Source organism: Xiphophorus maculatus, chromosome 12 (assembly GCF_002775205.1).
Source record: "Xiphophorus maculatus strain JP 163 A chromosome 12, X_maculatus-5.0-male, whole genome shotgun sequence".
In the NCBI taxonomy this organism is placed as follows: domain Eukaryota; kingdom Metazoa; phylum Chordata; class Actinopteri; order Cyprinodontiformes; family Poeciliidae; genus Xiphophorus; species Xiphophorus maculatus.
In genome coordinates, this window is record NC_036454.1 from 13,348,008 (window position 1) to 13,372,377 (window position 24,370).

General features: G+C 37.7%; 1 protein-coding gene across 1 annotated transcript in view; it reads left to right on the forward strand.

Moving 5' to 3' along the window:
- Window positions 1–6,842: 6,842 nt before the first annotated feature.
- ipo11 (importin 11) overlaps window positions 6,843–24,370 on the forward strand; it is a 111,408-nt gene continuing 93,880 nt past the window's right edge. The window contains exons 1-5 of the mRNA XM_005795039.2: window positions 6,843–7,073; window positions 10,812–10,961; window positions 13,440–13,540; window positions 17,509–17,581; window positions 19,636–19,839. Coding sequence (XP_005795096.1) covers window positions 10,824–10,961; window positions 13,440–13,540; window positions 17,509–17,581; window positions 19,636–19,839 — 516 coding nt within the window. The 5' untranslated portion in view covers window positions 6,843–7,073; window positions 10,812–10,823. The remainder of the gene's footprint in view (window positions 7,074–10,811; window positions 10,962–13,439; window positions 13,541–17,508; window positions 17,582–19,635; window positions 19,840–24,370) is intronic.

Here is a 24,370-nt window from a genome sequence, read left to right on the forward strand (position 1 = left end):
ACAAATATCCATAGTTTAATGTGTAGCTAAAACCGCTTGTCAGGAGTTGGTGGTGTTGAGGCGGTGAGGCAGACGCAGCAGACCCAGGTAAGATGAATGATTGATTTTAATAAAGACAACACAGTCCAATCAACGGGCAGCACGGCCGAGCAGAAGCCAGGGCTCGACACCGGTAGCAACCGTTAACACGAATGGACAACACGAATGACAGCACGCACGTTAGACGAGGACCCGACACACAGGTGACACTAAATACACTGGGGGTAATCAGGGAACAAGAAACACCTGGGAACTAATCAAGGGGAGAACAGGACAACACGGAGACACAGAGACACCGAAAACTCGAAATTAACACACAGAAAACAGAACACAACACCGCTTTGAAGTTTTCCCAGCCGCAAAACAGTTATGTCGCGTGATCTTCCATAATCTCGCGTGATCCCCTGATCTCGCTAGACCCTCTTCGGAGGGAGATCAATCTGACTATAATGAATCATGTTATCTCAACATGATTAAAATTCATAAATGTTAAGTTGTTGAGTTTCTTGTTTATCCAACATGATTTTATCACGTTTTCGTTTCAAACATGAAATTATTTAGTTAAAAGTACATGATATTCTTTTGTTAATGTAATAACCCCTAAGTTCATTTTTTTCAGTGTGTATGTAACTTAAGAGAATTACTTACAGTATATTTAGAAACTGCAGTGTCCGCCTCTTTAAATGACATATACTGTCGTCAGGCATGTTTACATTTTTAACATACATAATGAAGGGGTTCTCAAAACACTCAAGGAAGTCATAGTGGCCTTTATTGAAAGTGATCTGACAGGAAATCGGGCTGTGAGAAAGGGAAAAAAATGCAACAACATAAAACAGGTCAACAGGTCAGGATGTGAGGCTGTGATGGGTGAGTGTAGGACTGAGGCCTACATGGGTAGCACACTTTACTCCTATGCTATCGCCATTCCCCCCACAAGCATGATTAAACAAAAGAATGTATTAATTACATTTAGAAAAAAACTATACCTCAGTGTCTGCTTAGAGCTTGTGGGGAAATTATATACCACAATGCACCTCGCTGCATTTTTTATTAAGGTCTACAAACAATTCCTTAACATGTAGTGTGAATTGTAAGTCCAGTGCATACAAATCTTCTTTATTTTAGCTTTTGAACCTACAGCATCTTCCAAAAGAACATTTTTGTCATATTATGTGCACAAACTTCAAAGTGTGATTTAATAGGATAAACTAATAAGTAATGCAGAATTTCTACATTTGTTTGAAAAATAAAAATCTGAAAGGCATAGCTCATCAATAAATACAATTGTTCTAAACATGTAAGTAAGTAATTAAAATATGTATTTATATTTTAATGAAGGAGTCAGACAAACACACCTGTCAGGTTATAGATGCACAGTTGAAACCAGATATGTAGATACACTGAATAAAAAGACACAAACACATAATTTCCTCATTGTCTGAAGTTAAATCAGACTAAGGTTAGTTAGAATTAGCAAAATCATTTAAATTTGCTAAATGCCAGAAAACTTGACAAGAACATTTTTTAGAAATGTTTTTTTTTTTTTTTACATTCCTCAAATTCAAAAGTTTATGTCTATTTGGTCACTATCCAGGATAAGTATCTTCTGAACTGTATGACCTGGATCAAACCTTTTGGGTTTCCTTCCACAAGCTTCTCACAGTACACTACTGGAGTTCTGGCTCATTCCTCCTTACAGAGCTGGTGTACAGTAAATGAGTCCAGTTTGTTGGGCACCTCACTCATGCATGCCTTTTCAAATCTTCCCACAACTTCTCCATGTGACTGACATTGCGGTTTTGTGATATTAAGCAGAGACAAGAAAGTTGGTCATAACTGATGAGAAGGTATTACAGAAAAATACTGGATGAAAAGGTCCCACATTACTTAAAATTGGGACAGTGACTAATTTTCTGACAGGCCAACAAATCTCAACGTACACCCAGAGCCCTATTAGAAAAGAGAAGGATTAGCAGAGCTTGACAACAACTGATGGGGTCATCCATGACTTGTGGCTGTGCAATGTCATCTCTGGTGCCCAGAAATGGAGATGATAGAATGTTATGACAGTAATGAGACTGTCATACAGCAACAATCTTTGATCACAGAAGAATTCCTGGCGTCTGGGCTACTTAGTTGACTTCCAGGAAAATCTTTGCCTTCCTCGACACTTATTTCTCCTCACTGACCCCTAAGAAGTTGTTATCTGCCTACTTAGTCACTTGATTAGCCAATTGGGAAAATTTGTCTGTCTGATTGTGGTCATTTTGTCCTAGAGGTGCAATCTGTCAACAGTGACAACACTGTTTGTCCTTATACTTTTGTATGACCCTTGCTGCTGCCTGCTTGATTTGGCACAATGAGAAGTGTCCTTAAGCGGAAATCTACTGTAATGGTCATGCTTTTGATCAGTTATGTTCTTTTGTGTGTCTACTTTCCTCGGCTCATTGTTCTGTGTTGCTAAGTGTTTTCTGAGCTTCTCCATTAATTTGATAGCTTATGTTAAATTGATTTGTGATTAAACTTAATTTTTGTTTTCGAACTATTTATTTTGTGCTTTTGTGGTTTCAGTTATTGCCAGAAAGAAGGAGACAATGATGAAGAAAACATCCAAATGCAGAATACAGAAGACATAGCCAAGGAATTTGATAATCTATTGCACAGTAGGTGCAGCCAAACCAGGGATGATATTCTCAAAATCAAGATAACAATTCAGTGTATTCCCTCAAAGTAGTAGAAAGTAGTATTTTAGGATCATTATGTAGCACAATTGAGTCGCAAACTGACTATGAGCGTACATTCGTAACCAGGATGAAAAAATAGTAGGGAAACAAAAAAGTCAGGCAGCAGCATAACCAATATTTCCAAAATCAAACAGGGACCAGCTTATACATTGTAATAAAAAGTGAATCATATGAGAAAAATTCCTGAGAGGAATAGAAAAATTGCAAGCAAAAACAAACTATGAACTATGACAGATACCATCTCTTGGAATGCGCTTGCCATCCCAGAGCTCCTCCAGGTTTCCAGCCAGTCAAGTTGTGTTACAGCTACTCGTCTAGTCAAACAGAGAGCCCTCAGATGCTGTTGTTTTCATTCAGATCATTTGCTTTTGATAAGGCACAGCTTTCAGTCTTTGTTATTTCAATTGCCAGGCTGTCTCGACTTTGTTTTCATTTTCCTGTTTGAACTTCATGAGAGTTGCTCCAACTGAAGTGCTTTCTACCTACCTGTATCTCACATGCCCATGCACATGCAGGTTTCTTTTTGTTAAGCAGGTTTAGCTGTCACAGAAAACCTTCCTGATTGGCTACTTGGAGGCTGCAGGAGACCAGCAGAGGATTGTCAAGCCAATCAGACGTTAATGAGGTCCACCTGCACCATATAAAAGGCTCCTGAAACCATTCCACCAGTGGGGCAGTTAGCAGGAAGAGGTTTTGTTAAGCTGTCCCCCACCTTTGGTGAGTGTAATGGCTTTGGATAGTTTTGAGACATTTTGTTCTTGCTTGTTCTGCTAAGTAGTTTGATTCTGCTTTAGACTGATTTTATACAAGCTAGAAGCTCTTGTTTGGGAGGTTTGGTGCTCCCTTTGTGTCCTTTCTTTTGGGTTGTTTTTAGTTTACTTTAGACTGACTTGTTTGAACATTTTGTAATTTAATTTGCACTTAACAATTTTTGAATTTGTTAATACTTTTCTTTTGCTTTAATTGGGTTGAATTGTACTCTGTTGTGGTTTTGTGAAACCATCTTTTTTTGTAATAAATCATTTTACATTCCACTTTTTTTTATTGTGTAAATAAATAAAATAAGATGTAACTAAATTAAATGCAGCTTGCGTTCAGTAGTCTGGCGGCTGCAGGGGAGAATCTGTTTCTCAGCCTGGTGGTCTTGCTCTGGATGCTCCTTAACCTCCTGCCTGAGGGAAGTGGCTGGGACAGTCTGTGACAGGATAGATGGAATCCTTCATAATGTTGAGCGCCCTCCTCATGCATTGTGATGTGTAGAGGTCTATGGTGAAGGAACGGCTGCTCCCCACAGTCCTCTGTGGCGTCTTAACCATGCTCTGCAGAGCCGTCCTCTCAGGAGCAGTGCAGCTGCCATGCCACACGTTGCTGTAGGTGCAGAGAATGCTCTCCACCACACACCAATAAAAGCTCCTCAGGATTAAGCTCCCAAGTCCAACTCTCTGCAGCTCCCAGAGGAAGTAGAGATGCTGGTGGGATGATGGGGACAGGGACAATGGTGGCAATCTTTAAGCAGGTGGGGACAGATGCCAGTGACAGGGAGGTGTTGAAGATGTCTGCCAACACCTCAGACAGCAGATGTGCAGAGTCCTTCAGGACCCACCCAGGGATGTTGTTGGAACCTGCAACCTTATGGGCTTTGATTTCCTGGAGGGACTTCCTCATATCTGCTGTGGTCACACAGAGGGGCGTGTTACCAGGTGGTGATATAAGTGGTGCTGAGGGGAGACTTAGAATCCTCAAAGCAGGCATGAAACTTAATGAGTTCATCTGGCAGCAAGGGGTCCCTTGGGCATTGTGTATTCCTAATGTTGTAGCGTCCCTAGCTTTCAGCAGGGACGCTAGAGCTGAAAGCCAGGGATTCTGGTTCGCTACCAGAAACCCGAACCAGAAAGCTGATGATGTCTTGTTGGTGGTGACATCATCAGCACACTTGGACATGAAGCCCAGGACAGAGGAGGTGTATTCCTTCAGGTCCACTCATAGGGTCCCTCATAGCTGCCTCTTAGTGTTAATAATCTGCTTGTTGTTTGTACTGTTGAGAATAAATAATTCTATTTTCCTCTATCTCTTTTAGCTACATACACACGCGTATATACACGCACACACACACACACACACACACATATCCAGAGTACACGTACAAAGTTAAAGGAAATTATACATTAGGGAATGCCCTCAAAACTAAGATTAAAGGAAATGACACACTAGGGAACGCCCTCTTTAGGGAGTAGCTTACATAGAGGCCAACAGAGAGAACTAAGAACTGCTGTTAGATGCCATTTTGCTCTGTTAAGCCCTAAGGATAGCATGAACAAATAGACCAGTGCTGTATTTTAGTCTTAATAAATGGAATTCAAGAATTAACTCACTGACTCTTCTTCAACTTCATACATCAAGAATCTAAATGGAGAAAGGATAATTCTCTTTAATACCCATCCATGAACATCTTGTAGATTTTTCTTCCCTAAATTAACTTACTCAGCTGCACATATTCACAGCTAAATTACAGCTCGGCCGAAATGATGGCTATTGGAGACAGCTTGTCTGTTAATATATCTTTGCGGCTGAAATCCACACTTGGCAGAGAGCGCCTCCTAAGGACAAAGGACTGGCGCAGCAGATTGCGAGGAACAACACTCAAATGGAAACTATCTGCCCGAAAACAGAAGAGGGGGAAGCGCGTTGGCCCAGTTGATGGCTAGGAAGCCACCGATTCTAATGTCCGCTCACTGGATAACAAAGTGCATTTGTTACATCTGAGGCTGAGTGCTTCTATAGAGATGAGGAACTGGGCTGTTAGGTGTCTAACAGAAACCTGGCTTAACAGCAACAGGCCAGACTCAGCCTTCCAGATCAATGGTCTTCAGTTATTCCAAGCGGTCTGTGACCGGACTGTGACGGGGAGGAGGACTGTGTATGTTTATGATTGAAGGTTACTGTGGACTGGTCAAAAGCTGCAGCTCTGAAGAGATAGAACTTATGACAGTGAATTGTCAGCGGTACTATTTACCTCGGGAGTTTACTGTGGTGTTCTTCACCATTGTTTACATCCCGCCGGGTGCTAATGGCAACAAAGCATCGAAGTAGCTGTATGACACCATTAGCTCACTGCAGATAAAGCCCTTGGAGGTGTTTTATATGGTTGTGGGGGACTCCAATCACATGAAACTGACGGACAATCTGCCTAGTTTTTACCAGCATGTCACCTTTCCTACACAGGGAGACAACACTCTGGACTGTGTGTACACTAACACTCACTGTGCATACAAAACTCTTCCTCGCCCCCATCTTGGCCTCTCCGACCACATCTTCATGCTGCTGGAGCCAGCATACCCTATGCTGATGAGATGGATTAGGCCAACTAAGAAGAGAGTCACTGCATGGCCCAGGGATGCAGTCTCTGTGCTCCAGGACTGTTTTCAGTGCACAGATTTTCTAAGAAGCAAAAAAAAAAAACCAACTTTGCAAACAGGCATGTGTTATGTTTGAAATGAGCTGCAGAATAGGAGTTCTAAATTAAAAAAATAATTGATAAAACAATTATAATTGTATGTTCTTTCTACATAAAATGAATTCCCATTTTAATCAACAGTTTCCAAATTGAAATATGTACTAATCTAAGTATATTGTGATTGTAAAGTATTTGAAATTTAAAAATCAACTAGTCTGTTTCCAGTTCACTAGAATCTTACAAAATTTGACAATTTCACTTTCTTTGGAGTATTTAATTCTAAGTTAGTTTTTGTTTTTTTGCTTGTTTTTGTTCTACAAATTATCTGGTATAAGATGATAAGGATGTGTACCATTTTATAATACACATTTCTTTTGTATTATAAAGTTTTATAATACAATCTTTGTATTGTATTATAAAATCTAGGAGTAGGACTAGGGTGAGAGTGAGTTACATCTCCGTCCAGTTGATGGCGGTAATGCACAAAGTCTGTAAACTGCCATAAAAACGCAACAAAAGAAAAAGAAAAAGAAGGGTGCGAGTGGTTCTTGGAGCCTAACACATTGACAGTGGTCCGTCCCCGCCCCTTTCTGTTTGCTGCAGCGAGGTGTACTTGGAGTACTTGAACACATTCGGTTCTTGTTCGTGAACAGAGCCGAGAATCCCATGACTGAGCACGCTGAACCTCATACGTCATCAGCATGCGCCAGCTGCAAGTCGCGCCATTCCAACCAGCGTGTTTCCATCGCTCGTTACATTGAAACGACTGGCAGAGCTTCTACGGTCGCCACTGTTACTACTACGCTTTCACTTTTCGTTCGGATTTTTTTGAGGTGAGACCTTTTTACTCGTTTTTAAACCTCATTTATTCGATTACAGGACGCATAATAAGTGACCAGTTTCAACGTTGACGCACCGCCGTGGGTTTCTGGTTGAAGAAGTTTAGCTTGCTAGTTAGCTCAAAGTTAGCTGTGGTGTTTAGTGATGTGTACATTGAATAACTCATTATTAAATGAGCTGCTTGTATTTTATGAATTAGTGACATGCGGAATGGTGATGTGAAGCAAGCTGTCATGACATAGCTGTCGGGATTCTTTTCCGAATCCCGACAGCTCATGTTTGAATATGAACATGTCTTAGAGCTAGTTTAGATCTCGCTCTAGAAGAACATGACAGTTTTATGGACACGCAGCATTTTAAGCATTGCAATAAATACTCTAACAGAGGTCTCTGGTTAAGTATACTCACAGTATAAGGTAACAGACCGAAGCATCTGATGATGACGATGGCATTCAGCAAGGGCTGTGTTGTCTGCAGAAAGCATAAGACATTAAACTGTCTAGCATCCGATTAACCCCTTGCGTTAGAGCAATGTTTACGTTGTGGCACACATTGGATGAACATGTGTGCCACACAGTTGAAGCCAGACAAAAAAGCTAAATACATTTGCAGACCTTGCCTTGAACATCTTACCGTATAAAATAATCAGCAGGATTTCAAAGCAAATACCAAAACTGGTATGTGCATATACCCTTGTGAAATCATTGTTTGTAAATATTAATATACGGTGATTCATCTTTCACGTGATGCTAAGCAGCTTTCTAGAAAGTCTCGTTTACTTCTGTTTTAGTTGGGGCTCAAAACTGTAAAGAATAATGCAATTACAATACAGTTGTTGAATATTGCATAATTTGGATTTAGGCTGCAACTGAGCCATCTTTCCCTTACTATTTGGTTTTTTGCCCTCGTCCTTATGTTCACTTCTTTCTCTATTAGTTTTACAGTTTTAGCTGCCTATAAAAATGCAGTGATCCTCATAATTTGTGTCTTCAGCCATTCTGAAGCCGTTTACCTGAATTTGGGAGCCCAATTGTACTACTTTGTGCTACAATTGAACTTGCATTGCAGAGCCCAGTTGCCAATCTGAGTGTTTGCTTGCGGAGCAACAATGTTTAGGGTTTGATGTCTAAATGGCATTAACTTAGCTCCCTAGAACCAAGCCATGCCCTGCAAGCATTACAGGCACATTTCAATAAATTAGAAAATATTCAAATGTTACAATTATTATTGCTATTATTAAACTGAAATGTTTTTCAGTTGACAATTTTAAAGATGTGGCTTGTAAAGGTTCATTACTCAAATAGATATATCTTAATTTTTTAAGAGTTTATTTCAGCTGTTTGTTTAAGGTATTTTAGAACAGGTATGCATCCACAAGTTGCAGCACAGTAGCACTCAAGGACTGGAGTTGGATACTTTTGCTTTAGAGTTTAAAGTTGAGAGTCAGAGACCTTCATTTCCACATCAAAATTTGCTTTCACCTGAAAAGAGTTCTTTGGAGAACTGAGTTCAATCCTTTTTCTCCTTTCCCCTGTTTAGGTGCTTTTGACATTGTCTCGGTTACATTTCAGTGAGTTTGCTTCATAATCCTCTGTGGGCTGCTGTTGTAATTGTTGCTTGTGCACTTTTTCCTACCACACTTTTTCTTTTGCTTAATCCAATAATATGCCAATATAATATGCTTTTATAAAGTACTCTGTGAACTGCCAGCTTCTTTAGCAGTGACCTTCAGTGGCATATCCTCCCTCTGAGGTGTGTTCTTCACTGTCTAGGGGACAACTGACAAGTCAATAGTCTTCCCCTTGAAGTTTTTTAAGACCACATCAAGGTATTTCTGTTAGGGATGCTCCGATCAGGTTTTTTGCTGCCGATTCTCTAACAGATTATCCATAAGGCCGATCTTTGCCAATCGTAAATTTTTTTGGTTTAGGTATAAATGATGCTATGTTATCTGGCAATAAATTTACCTAATTTAGACATAATACACATATTTTAATACATGTCTAAAAGCTTTTGTTTTTTAAAATTACATTCTGCAGCTTTAAGCATATGTTCAGTGAGAGAGTTCACTGTCTGGTGGAAGTTGAGCAGCGCTACGTCTGTGAAATATTACCACCAGTAGCGCGTAGCGACGGTCCCACAGCGGGAGCTTACACTGCCAGCTCGAAGTCTTGAATAATTTTTAGGGTTATTTGTTTAGCTTTCTGACCGTGATGCTAAACTGGGTGAATGTTGGTAGTTGTGCACTGCTTACCTGCTATTCGGCCGCTCCGGATGTCCTTTTTTTTTTCCTGCAGTGAGTCTCGATACAGCCAAATTCTGTCAAGTGCTTGTTTTTTAAATGCCATATTAGATCCATTGTGTTGATGGATTTGGTGCTTCACCAAATTTTCCACCGCAACACGCAAGTGTCCCCATTCACTCTGAGTGGTATAGTTCCACACAACAGGATTTGTTGCTGTGCGCTTGCGCAGTGTGAAGAAAAAGGGAGATAAGCTGCACACGCAAGCTGCGAAGTGAGATAAATGTGATCGGTTTTGGTGATTGGTAACAAGAGACAGTGATCGGCGATCACCGATCATACACTTTTCATGGAAATCGGCTGATTATGATCGGTGGCTGATTGATCGCCACACCTCTAATTTCTGTATTAGACATCCTTTTTTAATTCATTTTGGTGTACAATTTTCACTATCTAAAAAACTGACAATTATCAAAACTGACAGCAATAAATACCTGAAATATATCACTGTCAGATAACTGAGAAGCAGCATTACATTTTAAAAGAATGAAAAGTGATTCTTGTTTTTTTATTTCTCTAATTAGTTTTAATATTTTACAGGTTTGGTTTTAACTGTTCAGATATCGACCACTCATTGCTGTCTTATTGCTATGTTGAGAAAGAGGCAAGTCTTATTCTTTTGCAATTCCTGAAGAATTCTGTTGTGTATGAGTGAATATTTGTTTCTGGTCTGTAGATGGCAACCTTGCTCAAGTTTTAACCCTCCCCTTTCCTGAAATTCTAATACTCAACCAACATACAATCCATTAAAAAACATGCAAAGATAATCCATCATGTTTTCCGAAATGGCCAATTTTTCAGATGGTTGAAGCAGTTAATTCTTGTTTCTAATTTATGGTTTTTAATTGGTATGGTGAAACTAGTGGCTGTGTATTTGCAGGGTAATGTATTTTTTCCCCTCACCGGATATATCCTCCCTACAATTAAAAGCATGACCCGAGAGCAGGTGTGGCTATGCAGCAGTTTAACTTCGTATCTGAAACACATAGGCAAATTAGTCAGACTTGTTCTTGGAGATGGAAAACGTCTTTGGGTGTGTGAAACTGGGGTGCTTAAGTAACATCTGGGACATATATAAAGAGTTTGCATGTCACTGACGTCTCCAACTGTTTCTCCTGGGTATGCTTCTCTTTATTGAAGATCTGTAGCTTTTTTTTTTTATTCAGTTCGGTACGGGTTTCAGCACCGCTTGATCTATTATGAAAGGGGGTCGAAGTAATTCAGTCATAAAGTAAAAGAGAGTGTTTCATGTTCTCGTGTTCTTTGTAGATGCAAATCGACTCCTCCAGTTTGCTCTTGAAGTTGTTTTACTTCTTTTTTTCCCCGCACGATGAAATAATTTAAATTTTCTTTCAAGTAAACCTGAAGTTTTCACTTTTTGTTTATGCTTAGCTTGTCTCTCTTCCTTCCTTCTCATGGTGTCCTGCAGGTATATCCAGCCATGGATGTGGACAGTGCCAGTTCAGTGGTGCTGCAGGCCTTAACCCAAGCCACCAGTCAGGACACAGCTGTGCTGAAGCCTGCAGAGGAGCAGCTCCGGCAGTGGGAGACACAGCCGGGCTTCTATTCAGTACTTCTGGTGAGTTACGATATGAAAGTGTAATAAAATCTGTGAGAAACTTGAACAAATTGTCAGTTTGATGAATGTGGCAGATGAAGCAGAAAACTGGCTGCTGTAAAGTTAGAATCGGAGGATCGTTTTTTAAATTAAAGGGGAAAATCTATCATCATCATTACATTTAGCAATACCAAAATGAGGGGTTATGCACCCCTTCTTTTTTGATTGATAATTCATCCTGACAATTTCACACAATAGTTGTAATCACAGGAAGAATTTGAAGTTGCCAAAAAAGCGAGCAGTACATCACAGACAGCTGGGTATTAATTTGTGTTAAAGAATTACTCATATTGCTACTGAAAGGTTTTATTAAGATTTGGTTGCTGATAGTTAGACCACAGACGGTATCTGTAAAGATGCAAAGGTGGTTCATAAAGTCGGTCAGTACACAGTGCAATCCACCAGAGCGATTACTCAGATATTTTAGGAAAACTATTTGTTTACTGTTCTCGCCAGACTCGAATGATGAGATGCGTTTCACTTTCATCTCTGCAATTTGTAATGAAATTGGCCCAGTATGTGCTCTGCTTAGCAAAACACAAAGAACTAAGAACCAGTCATGGGGAAGAAAAATATTTTCTGTTTTATTTTGTCAGTAGGAGTGCTTTGCATGTAATCAAGAAGATGTAAACAAACACCTCCCAGTCAACACGCAGATAAAATTACCATTTTTATTTTATTTTAGCATTTTAATAAGTAATGAAGTGAAGTCATCAGTTTAAATTTGAAAACTGTCTTATTTAAGCTGAAGTAGTTTTTTTAAACAGGTTATGTTTTTGCTGTGTTGGTAGTGACAGGATCACTTCCAGAATATAAACTGTGTGTGCTTTATAATTTCTGAATCAAGTGTCCTTTCTTTTTTTATATTTGTATTTTGTTCAAATGGTACATTGTGGGTGATGTCATTGTAATTATTTTTACCTGCTGTTTATGGTTGTTTTCACACATTATACACCTGTAGAGTATGTGTGAAATGTGTATTGCACAACTAGTTTAGCCTGAAATTTTTCCACAACTTTATTTCACACATACTTTACAAGAGAGGTTCCGTTAGAGAGTAATTCTCACATATTACGAGGTAGAAGATGACACAAAATCTACAGTTTTGTCATTGCTTTGTTGCTTACTGCATGGTAAGGATTAGGAATTGGATCCCTCGATTCGTGTTTTTGTGTATTGGGCATTTTATGGTTATCAAAATATTCTAATCTACATAAAAGTAAATGAAGTGCATAAAGAGGCTCTGTCAGCTTTTACTTTGACAATAGCTATTTGTCTCTTGTAAACAATCTAGAGTTCAACCATGAGACTGATTCTCCCTTTTTCTTGCCATTTGATTATTTTTATGCCACAATATTGCACTTCTAATTATGTGTAGTATTGATATAGACAAATTTACATAATGAGAAGCCCTCGTCCGCCTTGGGCCATTAACATCATCTGCCGCGCACAATTTGGATAATTATCTGCCTCCCATGTCTTCCACCTATGCTGCCACATTGGAATACCTCTTGTTTCAAGTGTCTCACTTGAAGAATCTCCTACTGGGAAGTGCATGTAACAACATGCAACTTCAGGCAATCCAAAGCCCGTCTCTAGACCTCATCATCAAGGGAGTCTTCTGATGGTTTTCTGAGAGCGACGTTGAAACCGCTTCGACTTCTAATGTAGTGTTGTCGTCGGTTCCACAGACGATTCAACACTTACTAGAAATGTTCACAAGAAAGTTGTCCTTTGTGCAGCTGCTTGTGATGCCGTGGTCCCAATTAAGCCAGGGTGCACAATATGTCTGTTATTTCTGGAGAGCAGTGTCTGTGTGAATTGATCAAAAGAGAGCCAAACCAGCTTAATTCTAGCTTTGCTGACTGGATCTGATAAAAGCCAAGTGGCAGCAGGCTGTTTTTCACTTGCATATTAGAAGTAAATAGTTATGCTGTGGAGCTCTGCTAATGGTCTTTGCTGTTCCCTTGATGCAACAGATGGATGTTTTACATTTGTACAAAAGCCCAAATGTTATTTAAACGACACACTTTCCAATCGGCAAAAAATGAGAGCTGAGATTCCAATCTCTGATATTACTGTGGCCAGTCTTTTATGGAGCTCCTGCCGTTGCTGTGCTAACGCAAATAACTCTGAATACACAGACTACTCAGACATGTTTTCAGGGTTTATTACCACAATTTACAGCTCAGATGTGACAGGAGTAATGGCACGGACAGCCTTGGTTAGAAAGTCGCTGTGTGCTGTGTTTTAAAAGGAGCTGTTCTGTAATTGTGGAAGTCCTGTCATATTTTGGTTTAGATTTTTACTTATTTTCCCCTGTAGTATGGCTGCAACTGTCATAAAACTGGATCAGTCCTTGGCTTGTCTGGTATTGATTATGAGCTATAACACTTTCATTGGTGGTGACTGTCCAAATTCTTTTTTTTCCCCTCCCAGAATATTTTTAATAACCATACGCTGGATGTGAACGTGAGATGGCTTGCTGTGCTTTACTTCAAAAATGGCATTGACAGATACTGGAGGAGAGTGGCCCCTCAGTAAGTACCTGCATGTCTCAACCCCAGACTCTCACTTCCATCTGCAGCTTTTTTGTCTCTGCAATGTGCCTCATCTTTTTGCTTTTATTCCATGTTTTATCCCCTAATATCCTATCTATATTCATCAGTTTTAATCTCCTTTTTTGTCTGTGAGGCTAAACTGTTCTTAGTTTTTAGTCCTTTTCCGCCATTTTCTCTTTATCCAGGCTTTTACCTATTTTAGTTTTCATCTGCTTGATGGTTCTCCAGCTGTCATCTTCTTTTTTTTACTTTCTTAGTCTGACTATCCATCTCTTTGTGGTTTGCTTTGATACTCAGTGAATTCACTCATGCCTCTTCTGTCTTATGTAAGATTGATTTTGGGATATTTCAAGACTAACATTTAATGTTTGGGTACCTGGTTGCTATGGGAGGGAATCTTTTGTTTATCTCAAGATTTAATTCAATTCCAATTTTTGGGACCATGACTTAATTTAAAATCAGCTTTCAATTCAAAATCATTATTTATGATGATTTCTCCTTTAGTCTTTAGGATGGCAAATTGTGCTCATGATCTACTCAAAACTGCATTGGAAGGCAAAATGACAAATTGAGGCATTGACTTTTTCACTTTAATACTTGCTTAGATTGTTGCAAGTACTGTAGTATCACATGTTACTGCCACTTTGGTCATTTTGGGGACCTTTCTTTTAGTCTCAGTAAAGCTTTGGCACAGAGGAGTTCTTCACCTCCCATCAACATAACCCCCTTAGCGGTTGGTTGAGCTACCTCACAATTTGAATCAACCGGGGAAACAGAAATGTTGTACTGCAGACCGTACCTACTTGAAGCACTGTCATTAGGTCTGAAAAGTTAAAAGAAATTGGAAAAGACATCAGTTTATTGCTTTTTAAAAAAATTTATAAAAATGTTGAATAAGAAATGAAGCACAAATTTAAGCATTGAAATTTTCATTAAAATAATATTGTGTCCCATCTTGTTCTTGTGAGTTTTAGGTATCATTATACCCTAATAGAGTAGTTTAGTGTGCTATGATGATAGATCACACTTGTTGTTGTCCGTTTGATCTTTTTACTATGAGAAGAAAATATAATAAACATAAATTCTGACAGGCTTGGACCACCAAAAGACCACTTGAGTGGTACCATTCTGTTTTAATCAATGCTCAAATAATAAGAGGGTGAAAAAAATGCCCTGGAAAATATGCTAGCAAATATCTCTTAAGAACCTTTAAAGTTGACTTTACAGTTGTCAAATTACCTGTGCATTGTGCACTAATGCGCTTAAAACATCCTTGATTTTCAAAGAAGCCCAGATGATTTCTTGCTTCTTTTATTCGGAAGTTAAAAAGCTCTCCAAAGAGCATTTGAAATGTTATGTCAGGACACAGGGCAGTTTTTCATTTCACTATGGTCAATTAAATTAGCCTGAATTTTGAAAGGATAAAAGGTTTTGAAGTTTATCAATGCGGTGCATGTTCTATAAAGTTGGTTTTCAGTTGTTTATGAACTCTGGCAGTGGTGTTTTCCACTGTTATGTCCAGTGGAAAACTAGAAGAACTTTTTTTTTTGCAGTTGCTTCTTAATAAAATATAATTTGTAGGCCTGTCGCGATAAACGGTAAATCGATTAATCGTACGATAAATTAAAACTATCGACGTCATTTTAATTATCAGCATTATCGTCTCTTCCGGCCTTTTTCTCTTTCTGTTAATGACACCGAATGAAAAAAGGCTCAACTCCGGTGCTCTCCACTGACCCTCCTTCCTCATTTTACTTAGTGAAAAGCCCAGCGCACACGAGCTGTCGGCCGATTGTCGGCCCATTTTCAAAACCTGACAGACCACATGTTACCCGACAGAAATCCTAGGTATAACGGTTCGATCGGGTTCATTGTTGCCGTGTGGTGTCCAACAATGGGCACAAAATAATGGCTACAAGTTCAGTGAACTAATTTTAAAACCAGGTATTAATCAATGCTTTACTACAATCTACCTGCAATGCATGTTGCTAGTGTCAGCGTAAAGTCCTGACTGAATGAAAATCATTATAACCTATTTACGTCACGTTAACGAAGAACAGCTGAAAAGTTACCGGGTTTATCAACTGCGGTAGCAATTTCGCTCCAACTCCTCCTCTTGTCATTTCTATATTCTTTGCATGTTGAATAAACATTAATGTTGTTTCCACATATCATCTCCAATGTTCGCTGGACTTCGGGTTGCGCCGTGTCAGCTGTTTGGGATTCCCCGAAGTAATTTCCCCTCAGAAAACGTGGAGGAGAATCCGCGCTTTCTGATTGGCTGCCTGTCACATTCAACGGGCTGCGTTAAAGAGCCCAGTTGGGGAAAATCCTGATTTAGATCGGAGCGGCAACGACGATCTACCGTAACACACCACACAATCTTAGAAAGATCAACGTTCTAAGATTGTTGTAAGGGGAAAAATAGGAGCAAAAAATCATGTAGTGTGAATTATTGCATCATGTAGTCGGATGTGCCCATCTTCTCTATTTAAATCTAATTATTACTGAAGGGCAACATAGCATACAGACTTCATAATCTGCCCTCTTTTGGTTGAATGCAGTATTTATTTACACTTTGGCTTTATGTTTAGTTTTTTTTCCAGTACATTTTTTGTTAATGGAGACTGAGAATCCATTTTATTTTTGTTTTTGGTTGTTTTGTTTATTTTGTTTATCAGTTCCAGTGTTAAGTGTTCTTTTGAAAATAAAGTGTATCTACCTTTGGCAAGAAATCGCATGGATTATTATGTCATTTCCATTAAATCAGTGTAAAAAGGTCTTCAAACAATATTATCGTTTATCGCAATAATTTTTGAGACAATTAATCGCTGAGCAAAATTTGCTATCGTGACAGGCCTAATAATTTGTATTACTCAGTTATACTCTTTAACATCATGTGACTACTCTGAAGGGTATTTGTTCAAAATATTGAGATTACAACATGAAAAAATTATACCTGAGCTACTAGCAATAGAAATCTTTGTTTTCAATTAGGTACTGCATGTAAAGGTGTTTTGACAAATAAAACGAATAAGACGGCACAGATGTAAGCAGTACAGCAAATGCACAAGGGAAATAAAACAAAGATGAAACAATTAGATTTCATAAAAGTTTAAAATATGAATCCTATTGCTTTGAACTCTCCTGACATCCTGCAGCAGACTGTTCCCAGAGCTCAACACACAAATACTTCAAGCAACAAAAGTACAAAGTTTTTCTTATTATAAAAATAACCCAGCAGTGTTAGAGAAGTAGTCAACCTACAACTACGTTCTCATTATTTCTGTTCCTTGCAACTGAAGCAGATCAGTGGTGAAGTCAAAGTGTTGAAAGGGTAGTGAAGTATTAATATTGGTAAATGTTTATCGGCCAAAGCAATACTATTATAATATTAATATCAGATATTGACATATGCTGAAATGTTCATACTGGTGTATCCCTTGTAAGTGCCATAGTCACTTGCATACAGTAGGAACCTTCTGGGAAATACTTGAAATTGCATAATGCAATCAATTGTTTTACGGTGGATTTTAGCTAGTTAGTCCCATGATAAATAGGTACGTTGATGTGTTCCATATTGCCAGTTTATGTAATTGACTTGCTTGTATGGAAATGAGAGGACAGTGGGTGTCTTGGGATGTGCATTGCAATCACCTGTGTTAATGTGCTTGGTGTCTTGGTGGTAAACATAGGAGGCTGGATGGGGGAGCATTTCATCTTCAGCCACAATGTTGCAGTTTTAGTCTGGAGTCATTTGTTCCTCATTCTTCCAATCTTTATTGTTATTGTGGCTGGTGTGCCTTCATAAAATCTTAATGAATTAAATAATTGCGCATCAAGAGAATTATGAGAACACATTAAACTCTAAACTTGTACGGTACTGTGCATTGTTTTCTCCTTGCCTGCTTTCTCCCTCTGAATATCTCTGTTTGTTTTGTTGACAGTGCATTATCAGAGGAGGAGAAGACATCGCTACGTGCTGGTCTTATCACAAACTTCAATGAACCCGTCAATCAGGTTAGTGGGGAGAATGGAATATACTGGCAAAAATTGCAAAAAGGATTTAACCTGTTTTTTTTCTCTAAACAAAACTTGCTGAACAAGAAAACTGATACAAAGCCATTAGAGTTTTCTAATGTAATTTTATTTCAACCTCCAATTATGGAGGTTGAAAAGACTGGGGATGAATGGTGGCCATGAACGTTGGCCATTAGTTCTGGTTTCTGCAGCTTGTGTATCCCTGAGGGACAGCTATGTAATGTCAGGACTGATGGGATCCATATGGCAGGGAATGAATATACTTTTGAACTCCATATGTCTCACCACTTCCAGCCTCTGCTCTTTCAATCCAAGCTTCTAGAGAGGCTGGTGTGTTTTGTTCAATCAGCTGTTTCATGGTATTAAAATCCACATTTAGAGGTTCCATAATAAATATGAACTCTATGAACTTACCTATTCGTATAACAAATAATGGCTGATGGACACAGCAAAACTTGTATTCAGATATTATTACTCACGGAGTCAAATTAGGTTATAGATATTTCTAACATGACTATGTCTCATTAAAAGAATTCATTGCTTGGTCAGTAGGTTGCATGATTCTGGATCATATACCAACTTGTGGACTGAGAACAGTTTTCTACTTTGTTGGAATAATTTATAAAACAATTTTTAAAAAGAAATACATTAAAAAAAATCTGACACTGCCTTGAATCTAGGGCCAGAAGTGCCACAAGCTAGTAAATACAAAACTTTTAAATAAATATTTTATTTAAAATTAGCCATTTAAATTCAATTGTAGTAATTATATTAAGTATTCAAATGTATATGATTATTTAAATTAGCCAAAATATATAAATACTTCATTAAATAAAAAATATAAATCTTTGATTAAAAAAATATATAGATATATATAAGATCACTGTTGATCTTCCATTGTCATTATATCATCACTTAAGTGTTTAATTACTTTGTTCCTCTTTAAACTTCAGCCACGACTTATTAATTAAATATCTATCCTCTGATTGGCTAACCTGGACAGCCTGCGGGCTTTGCTTTACTCCTGCGCCAACACAGCACCCATATCTTTGCCATTTTAGTTACATTTTGACATATAAAATTATGCTTTAGTCAATTGTTGATGTATTGCACTTCTTGCCCTCAATATTATTAATTGGTCAAGCTTTTAAAGGTATCATATTGTCTTTTTCACTTTTGGCACCTGACCTTTTCTTATGAGGATCCCATACAAGCTTTACTTCTAACAAGCTAATCAAAATGTCAGACCTCTGCAAAAGATATGCAAGCTTACATTTTACTCCAACATAAAGTCCACATAGACTAATAAATGTTTTGATGCATTGTTTCTGTTAAAGATAACTTTTCTGGTTACAACATTAAATACATCACAAACTTTTTGCAAACATTCGGACATATATAAACTCAGGTTTTGCACAGTTAAGTCTCCCATTCATCCTAATAATGCATGTACTTGTCTTAATTCATGTCTGTATTGATGAAAACAGGAGCTGTTGTGTTAAAGCCTTAGCTGAGTGATGCGTTACAGACATGCCGTTAATATAAAGAAGCAGTGAAAGCAGAAATGTATTAAAAATATTAAGAGGATTCATAAAAAAAATTTGCTCTGAAATTGCTAATCACAAGAACCAGTTCTGATTGATAGTTCACAGGTTTAAATAATGAAATGTAGAAATTTTTTATATTTGACTGCATTAACAAATAAAAACTGCCACCAGCTTGTAGTTTATTTTTGTGTTTAGTAAAAATCAAACAGGAGTTTTGGGTAGTTTGATTTTGCAAAAGGGAATCATCTTGTTCTTAATAAGTGCCGCATATATCTTACGCCTGATATGTGCGTCTGTGGTATCGACTCAACTGCTTCTTTTTAAAAGTGGCTTGCAAACAATACATTCATAATAGAACTGATCAGTTACGCTCTGCAGTTGTGCTCAATTCCCTTTTAGTTTAGTTGACAAAACCACCTGCTGTTGTATTAATGCTTGCCTGTGGATATGTTTGTTTACCCTGTTTTTTTTCTTTCTTCCCAACAGATAGCAACCCAGATCGCGGTACTGATAGCCAAGGTGGCCCGCCTTGATTGCCCGAGGCAATGGCCTGAGCTCATTCCAATTCTGCTCGAATCCGTAAAGGGTCAAGATGGTTTGCTGCAGCACAGAGCACTGCTAACTTTCTATCACGTCACCAAAACATTGGCATCCAAACGTTTGGCACAGGATAGACGTCTTTTTCAAGATGTAAGTTCACATTAACAAAGTTAGATTTTTTTTTTTATTAATTAGCTGCTATTAATTCTTATTCTCTAGACTGCTTTATTTATTTTGCTCTCAGTGCCAGAGGAAAGTAATGTTTTTTTTAAGTGTACACCTAAAAAGGAGAAAAAAATTTTTTCTCTTGGGAAATTTTGTTAGCTTTATTTCTTCATGGTTTTTGTAGTTTTTAATAGCAGTACTTTTTGAAACCAGATGGATAAGAAGTAAGATGAGATTCTTTCCTCCAGTTTCATCTATTTATGTTGGACATAATGTGACATCCTTTTTATATGCATATTTCTTTTTAGGCAAGTTCTTTATTGGAAATGTATGTTGCTTGTTGTAGGGATAAATGTTGGGACATAAATCAGAGTTACACATTCTTTTCACAATCCAGTACTTGAAAGAATAAAATGTGTGAATAAAAAATATCCAAAGACACTTGTTTTGGTCAAATCCCATAATGAAAGAAACTGACTAAAGAACAGCAGAAGAAGAAATATAAAGATTACTGGACATGGGAATCGGTGAGCGAGAGACAAAAAAACAACTTCAGATGTGAGGCTAAGGCACTGTGCCAGAATCCATGCCAAAAGTTATCCCTTTTACAGACAACTTGATGCATAGTGGGCTCAGGGCCTATTAGGCTATGCAGTTTTTTAATGATATACTGATTACTTTGACATTGAACAACCTACACTGTGTTCTGTACTGTTAGTTGGAGCATACTCAAAAGTTGGTATGCAACACCACCTTACATTTAATATACAGGGGCTCTTGTATATTAAATGCACATTTCTGTATCATTTTGATGGTACACAAATGATACAGAAATGATAAAGTTTACATACTTCACTACCTGCAACATAATGAAAGATGCATTGAAGTTTTCCCAGAATGTTTGATGATCCAACAAATAACTTCCATGAATTTTAAAACAAGAAATTGGTGCACTGGTTTGAGTTTTAATGGGGATTCCCTCCAATCCACAGCTGGTAAACGGATAGCCTTAAATATATGCAAACACCCCAACTAGTATTTGGTTAAATCCGTCTTACCAAGCTGCAGAGAAACTGCACACTTTTTGGCCCCCCAAAAAACAAGCTTCTGGCATAATTGTGTCTCAATAGTTGCCCCCATAGATTATCACAACTGGAATGAATTTATATTGGTATATCGGTAGACTTCCTTGCACCAACCAGGTTTTCAAGGGTAGTTCATAAACAATTGACCCTTACACTATGAGGGGAGAAGTCACGTGTTTTGTTTGGGTTCGATGCTAATAAAAACCTTACATTTGGGTTTAGTTGGCACTTTTATCCATTTAATATCTAAGATGTAAATTTTTCTGCTACTAAAGCAAAACTACTGTACTTCTCAGCAACCAACCATTTTACCACATAGTTGTGTAGCTAAAGTAACATTTCTGTGTGTAGGCATTTATATGCTGTGTGTGCACTTCTTTTTGTTCTTAAGCCCAAGACAAAGCGGTTGGTAGTGCGCAGGATGATGGATCACTTGCTGATGCTCAGAGTGCTAACTGTACTACTTTGCCAGATGCAAAGGTAATTAGATGGTGAAAGAAATGAGAGCAGAGGAGGGATGTAGAGGCAAGGTGTGGGTGTGCAAAGCATATGAGTGATGTACCTAAGGTATAAGACTGACAGCAGGTGGAATCACCTCTGAAGTTAGGGGTTAATGCAGAATATAAAGTTGAAAGAAGAAACTGGGACACTTACCTGTGATTTTAGTCGGTATGTCTTTAGAAATATTAAGGAGAAGAAGTGAGCAGAGTCCTGCCTTTTAGGTCCCGCTTCCTTTTCCTGTGGTTTGATTTCTTAATGTCAGGCAGTTCTTCTTTCCACTGATAATTCTCTTTTAGGTTTGGCCTTCAATTATTTTTTCTATTAATCTTTTTTATGTTCTGTTAATACTGGCAGGGGTTGCTGTCTTAGCAGTTCACCTCAAGGAAACATTTACTTTAAATATGACTGTACTGGTCTGTGCAGCCCATCCTATGTTTATGATGGGCTGGCACTTGGGGACATGTTGCTTTGTATCTGTTTAATTAAATAGATTAATCATTAAATAGGCAATAGCAACTGAACCCCTTAGCTGTGCGATGGGGACAAATAAATTATATTGTTTGGATATAACAGTTTTTATAGTTTAAATTAAAAGTCTAGATTTGGGCCAGTATTATATAATATTGCTGTTAAAATTGCTAGTGGATATTTACAGATACCAGATATAATCTTTAACCTTTTAACACCATGAAAAAGCAACCAGAACCAATGACTTGGCTTCTCTGCTTCAGTTACGCAAGGAAAGCACATAACCAAGCAGCAACAGGGTGGAAATAAACATTGGTTGTTAAAATTGGACCAGGGCTAACAGGTTACAAAGAAGGGCTAAAAGGTACAATGGGATTCACTTTAGGTGTTGGTTGTTGAATATTAATCTTAATCTTAAGCTGCTTTTTTTTTTTTCTTCTTCTTACTACTTTCTGCTGTAATAGCCAGTACAGTTCCCCAAGCCGTTTGGGTGTAGCTCTATTTATTTTTTTATTCACTTTTCAAGTTTTTTGTGTGACTCCATTGAAACAAAAAAAAAGGTTACAATTGCTATTGAACAATCCTGCTGTATGCAAGTACAACAGAAATCACAGAACAGGCGCTGTCTTATATATATTTGTTTGTCTTCTGTCAGCTGGCATCACATTTTTCTAATAAGTGCAAAACAGGAGCTTAGAAATGACTTTTTGGCAGCTTTTGGTTAACTTGTGTTAAATGGGGTGCTTCTCAATATTGCAGACTCATTTCAGTGTCTGATAACAGAAATGGGGGGGAAATATGCAAATGAAAAAAGCTTTATTGGGAATTCAGCAGTTTTAAAATGCTCTATGTGAGCAGCACAGAAGCAACCGGATGTAAAAGCCTGACAATGGCTGTCACCAGGAAAAAATGCAAATAGGATGCAATGGCAAAATGGATATGCTAATTATTGCACAGCATCATTCCAGAGGCTTTTGCTACTTTCCATTTAAAGTTGGCAACATTCAGTGTTAAGTAAAAATTAAGCTCCTTTTTTTAACATAAAGGAAAAGCCTTGACTTCACATTGGAGTACTTCTGACATTTTGGGTTGAATTGTTTAAATATAGCTTTTGTACCTTAAAGTTCCCATATAAACTATACCTGAATGCATTTTATCTATAGAAAGTTTAAAAGCAGCTTTAAATTAAAAACAGAAGATTTCACTGATCATCTTGGCTATTGTAGGCAACCTTCACAAACTCTGTTTCCTTCATCAACAGGGTCTATCTACATGGCTACCACTTGCCGGATGTTTTTTCTTTCTTTTTTTTCTGTTGGCACACTATTAGTAAACCATGCTCTCAAATATGGGTTGTGGTCCAATATCCTACAAGATGATGATTTTTTTTTTCTTTGCAAGAGCGGTGAATAAAATGATTTTCAGTTTCCTTTGGTGATGCTTGTGTGAGGTGAATAGAAAATCAGCATGAAGAAGAAAATTGTGTTTTTCATAGATTTTTGGCTTTATTTATTTTTTTAAGTTTTATTTGTGTAAAACTGAACGTTTTTACCCAGAGGTGGAAAAATGTCGGCTTCTTCGATGTTCAGTAATTCTGCAGTAATTTTCCAAACCCAGTATTTGGAACTCAAATGGTGCTCTAATCAGTGTTTTTGTTCCGTGTAAATAAAGTTATTTTCCATCTCTGTTATTAGCTGTAATGCTGAAAGCTTTCAGTCTGCTGCAAATAATTTAATAAAAGCATTGTATTTTTTTTAATGATTTGTAGCCCAAAGCTTTTGGTTTTAACAGTGTTTCTGTTTGTTCTTTGATAATATTAATTAGTGCAAAATTCCACCTAAGGACCACAGTATGTTTTATATCAGAAAATTCGTTTTTTTAAGAAGCCTTCTGCTGAACCATATGAGTCCATTTTATTTAGGTAAAAACACACATTGCATGATCAGTCTTTTTATTTGCCTAAAACTGAAACATATACTGAAGTGATGGGTGATTATATTAAATAATCATAAATAATCCAGGCCTTATCATTTTTAAAAAATGTATATTTTTATAAGTCTCACTGTGTTTGAAGAATTCCATCTTTGATTATTTCATACACAGTTTGATATTGGCTGCAGTGCATTGCAAATGTGTCAAACGCATATTTTTGTAAGGATTATCATTTGATAAGCAATTGTGGGACTACAAGCATTAGTAAAGGGAACAGACCTAATGATGAAATAAATGCTTGTTCACTCATGTGAGTAGCACTACAGAGTATTGCAAACAGTATATTTTTGAATTTTCATAAATAATCATTTTTATTTGTTAAAAAATATATATTTTTTTTCCATCTGATTTTTTTTCTAAATTTATTTCACAATTTGTTGATTGGGAGTTTACTGGTAGGTGGGGGTTTGTGTACTTAGTCTTAAATAAATAAATGCATCTTATAGTCCATGTACCACTAGAGACACGAT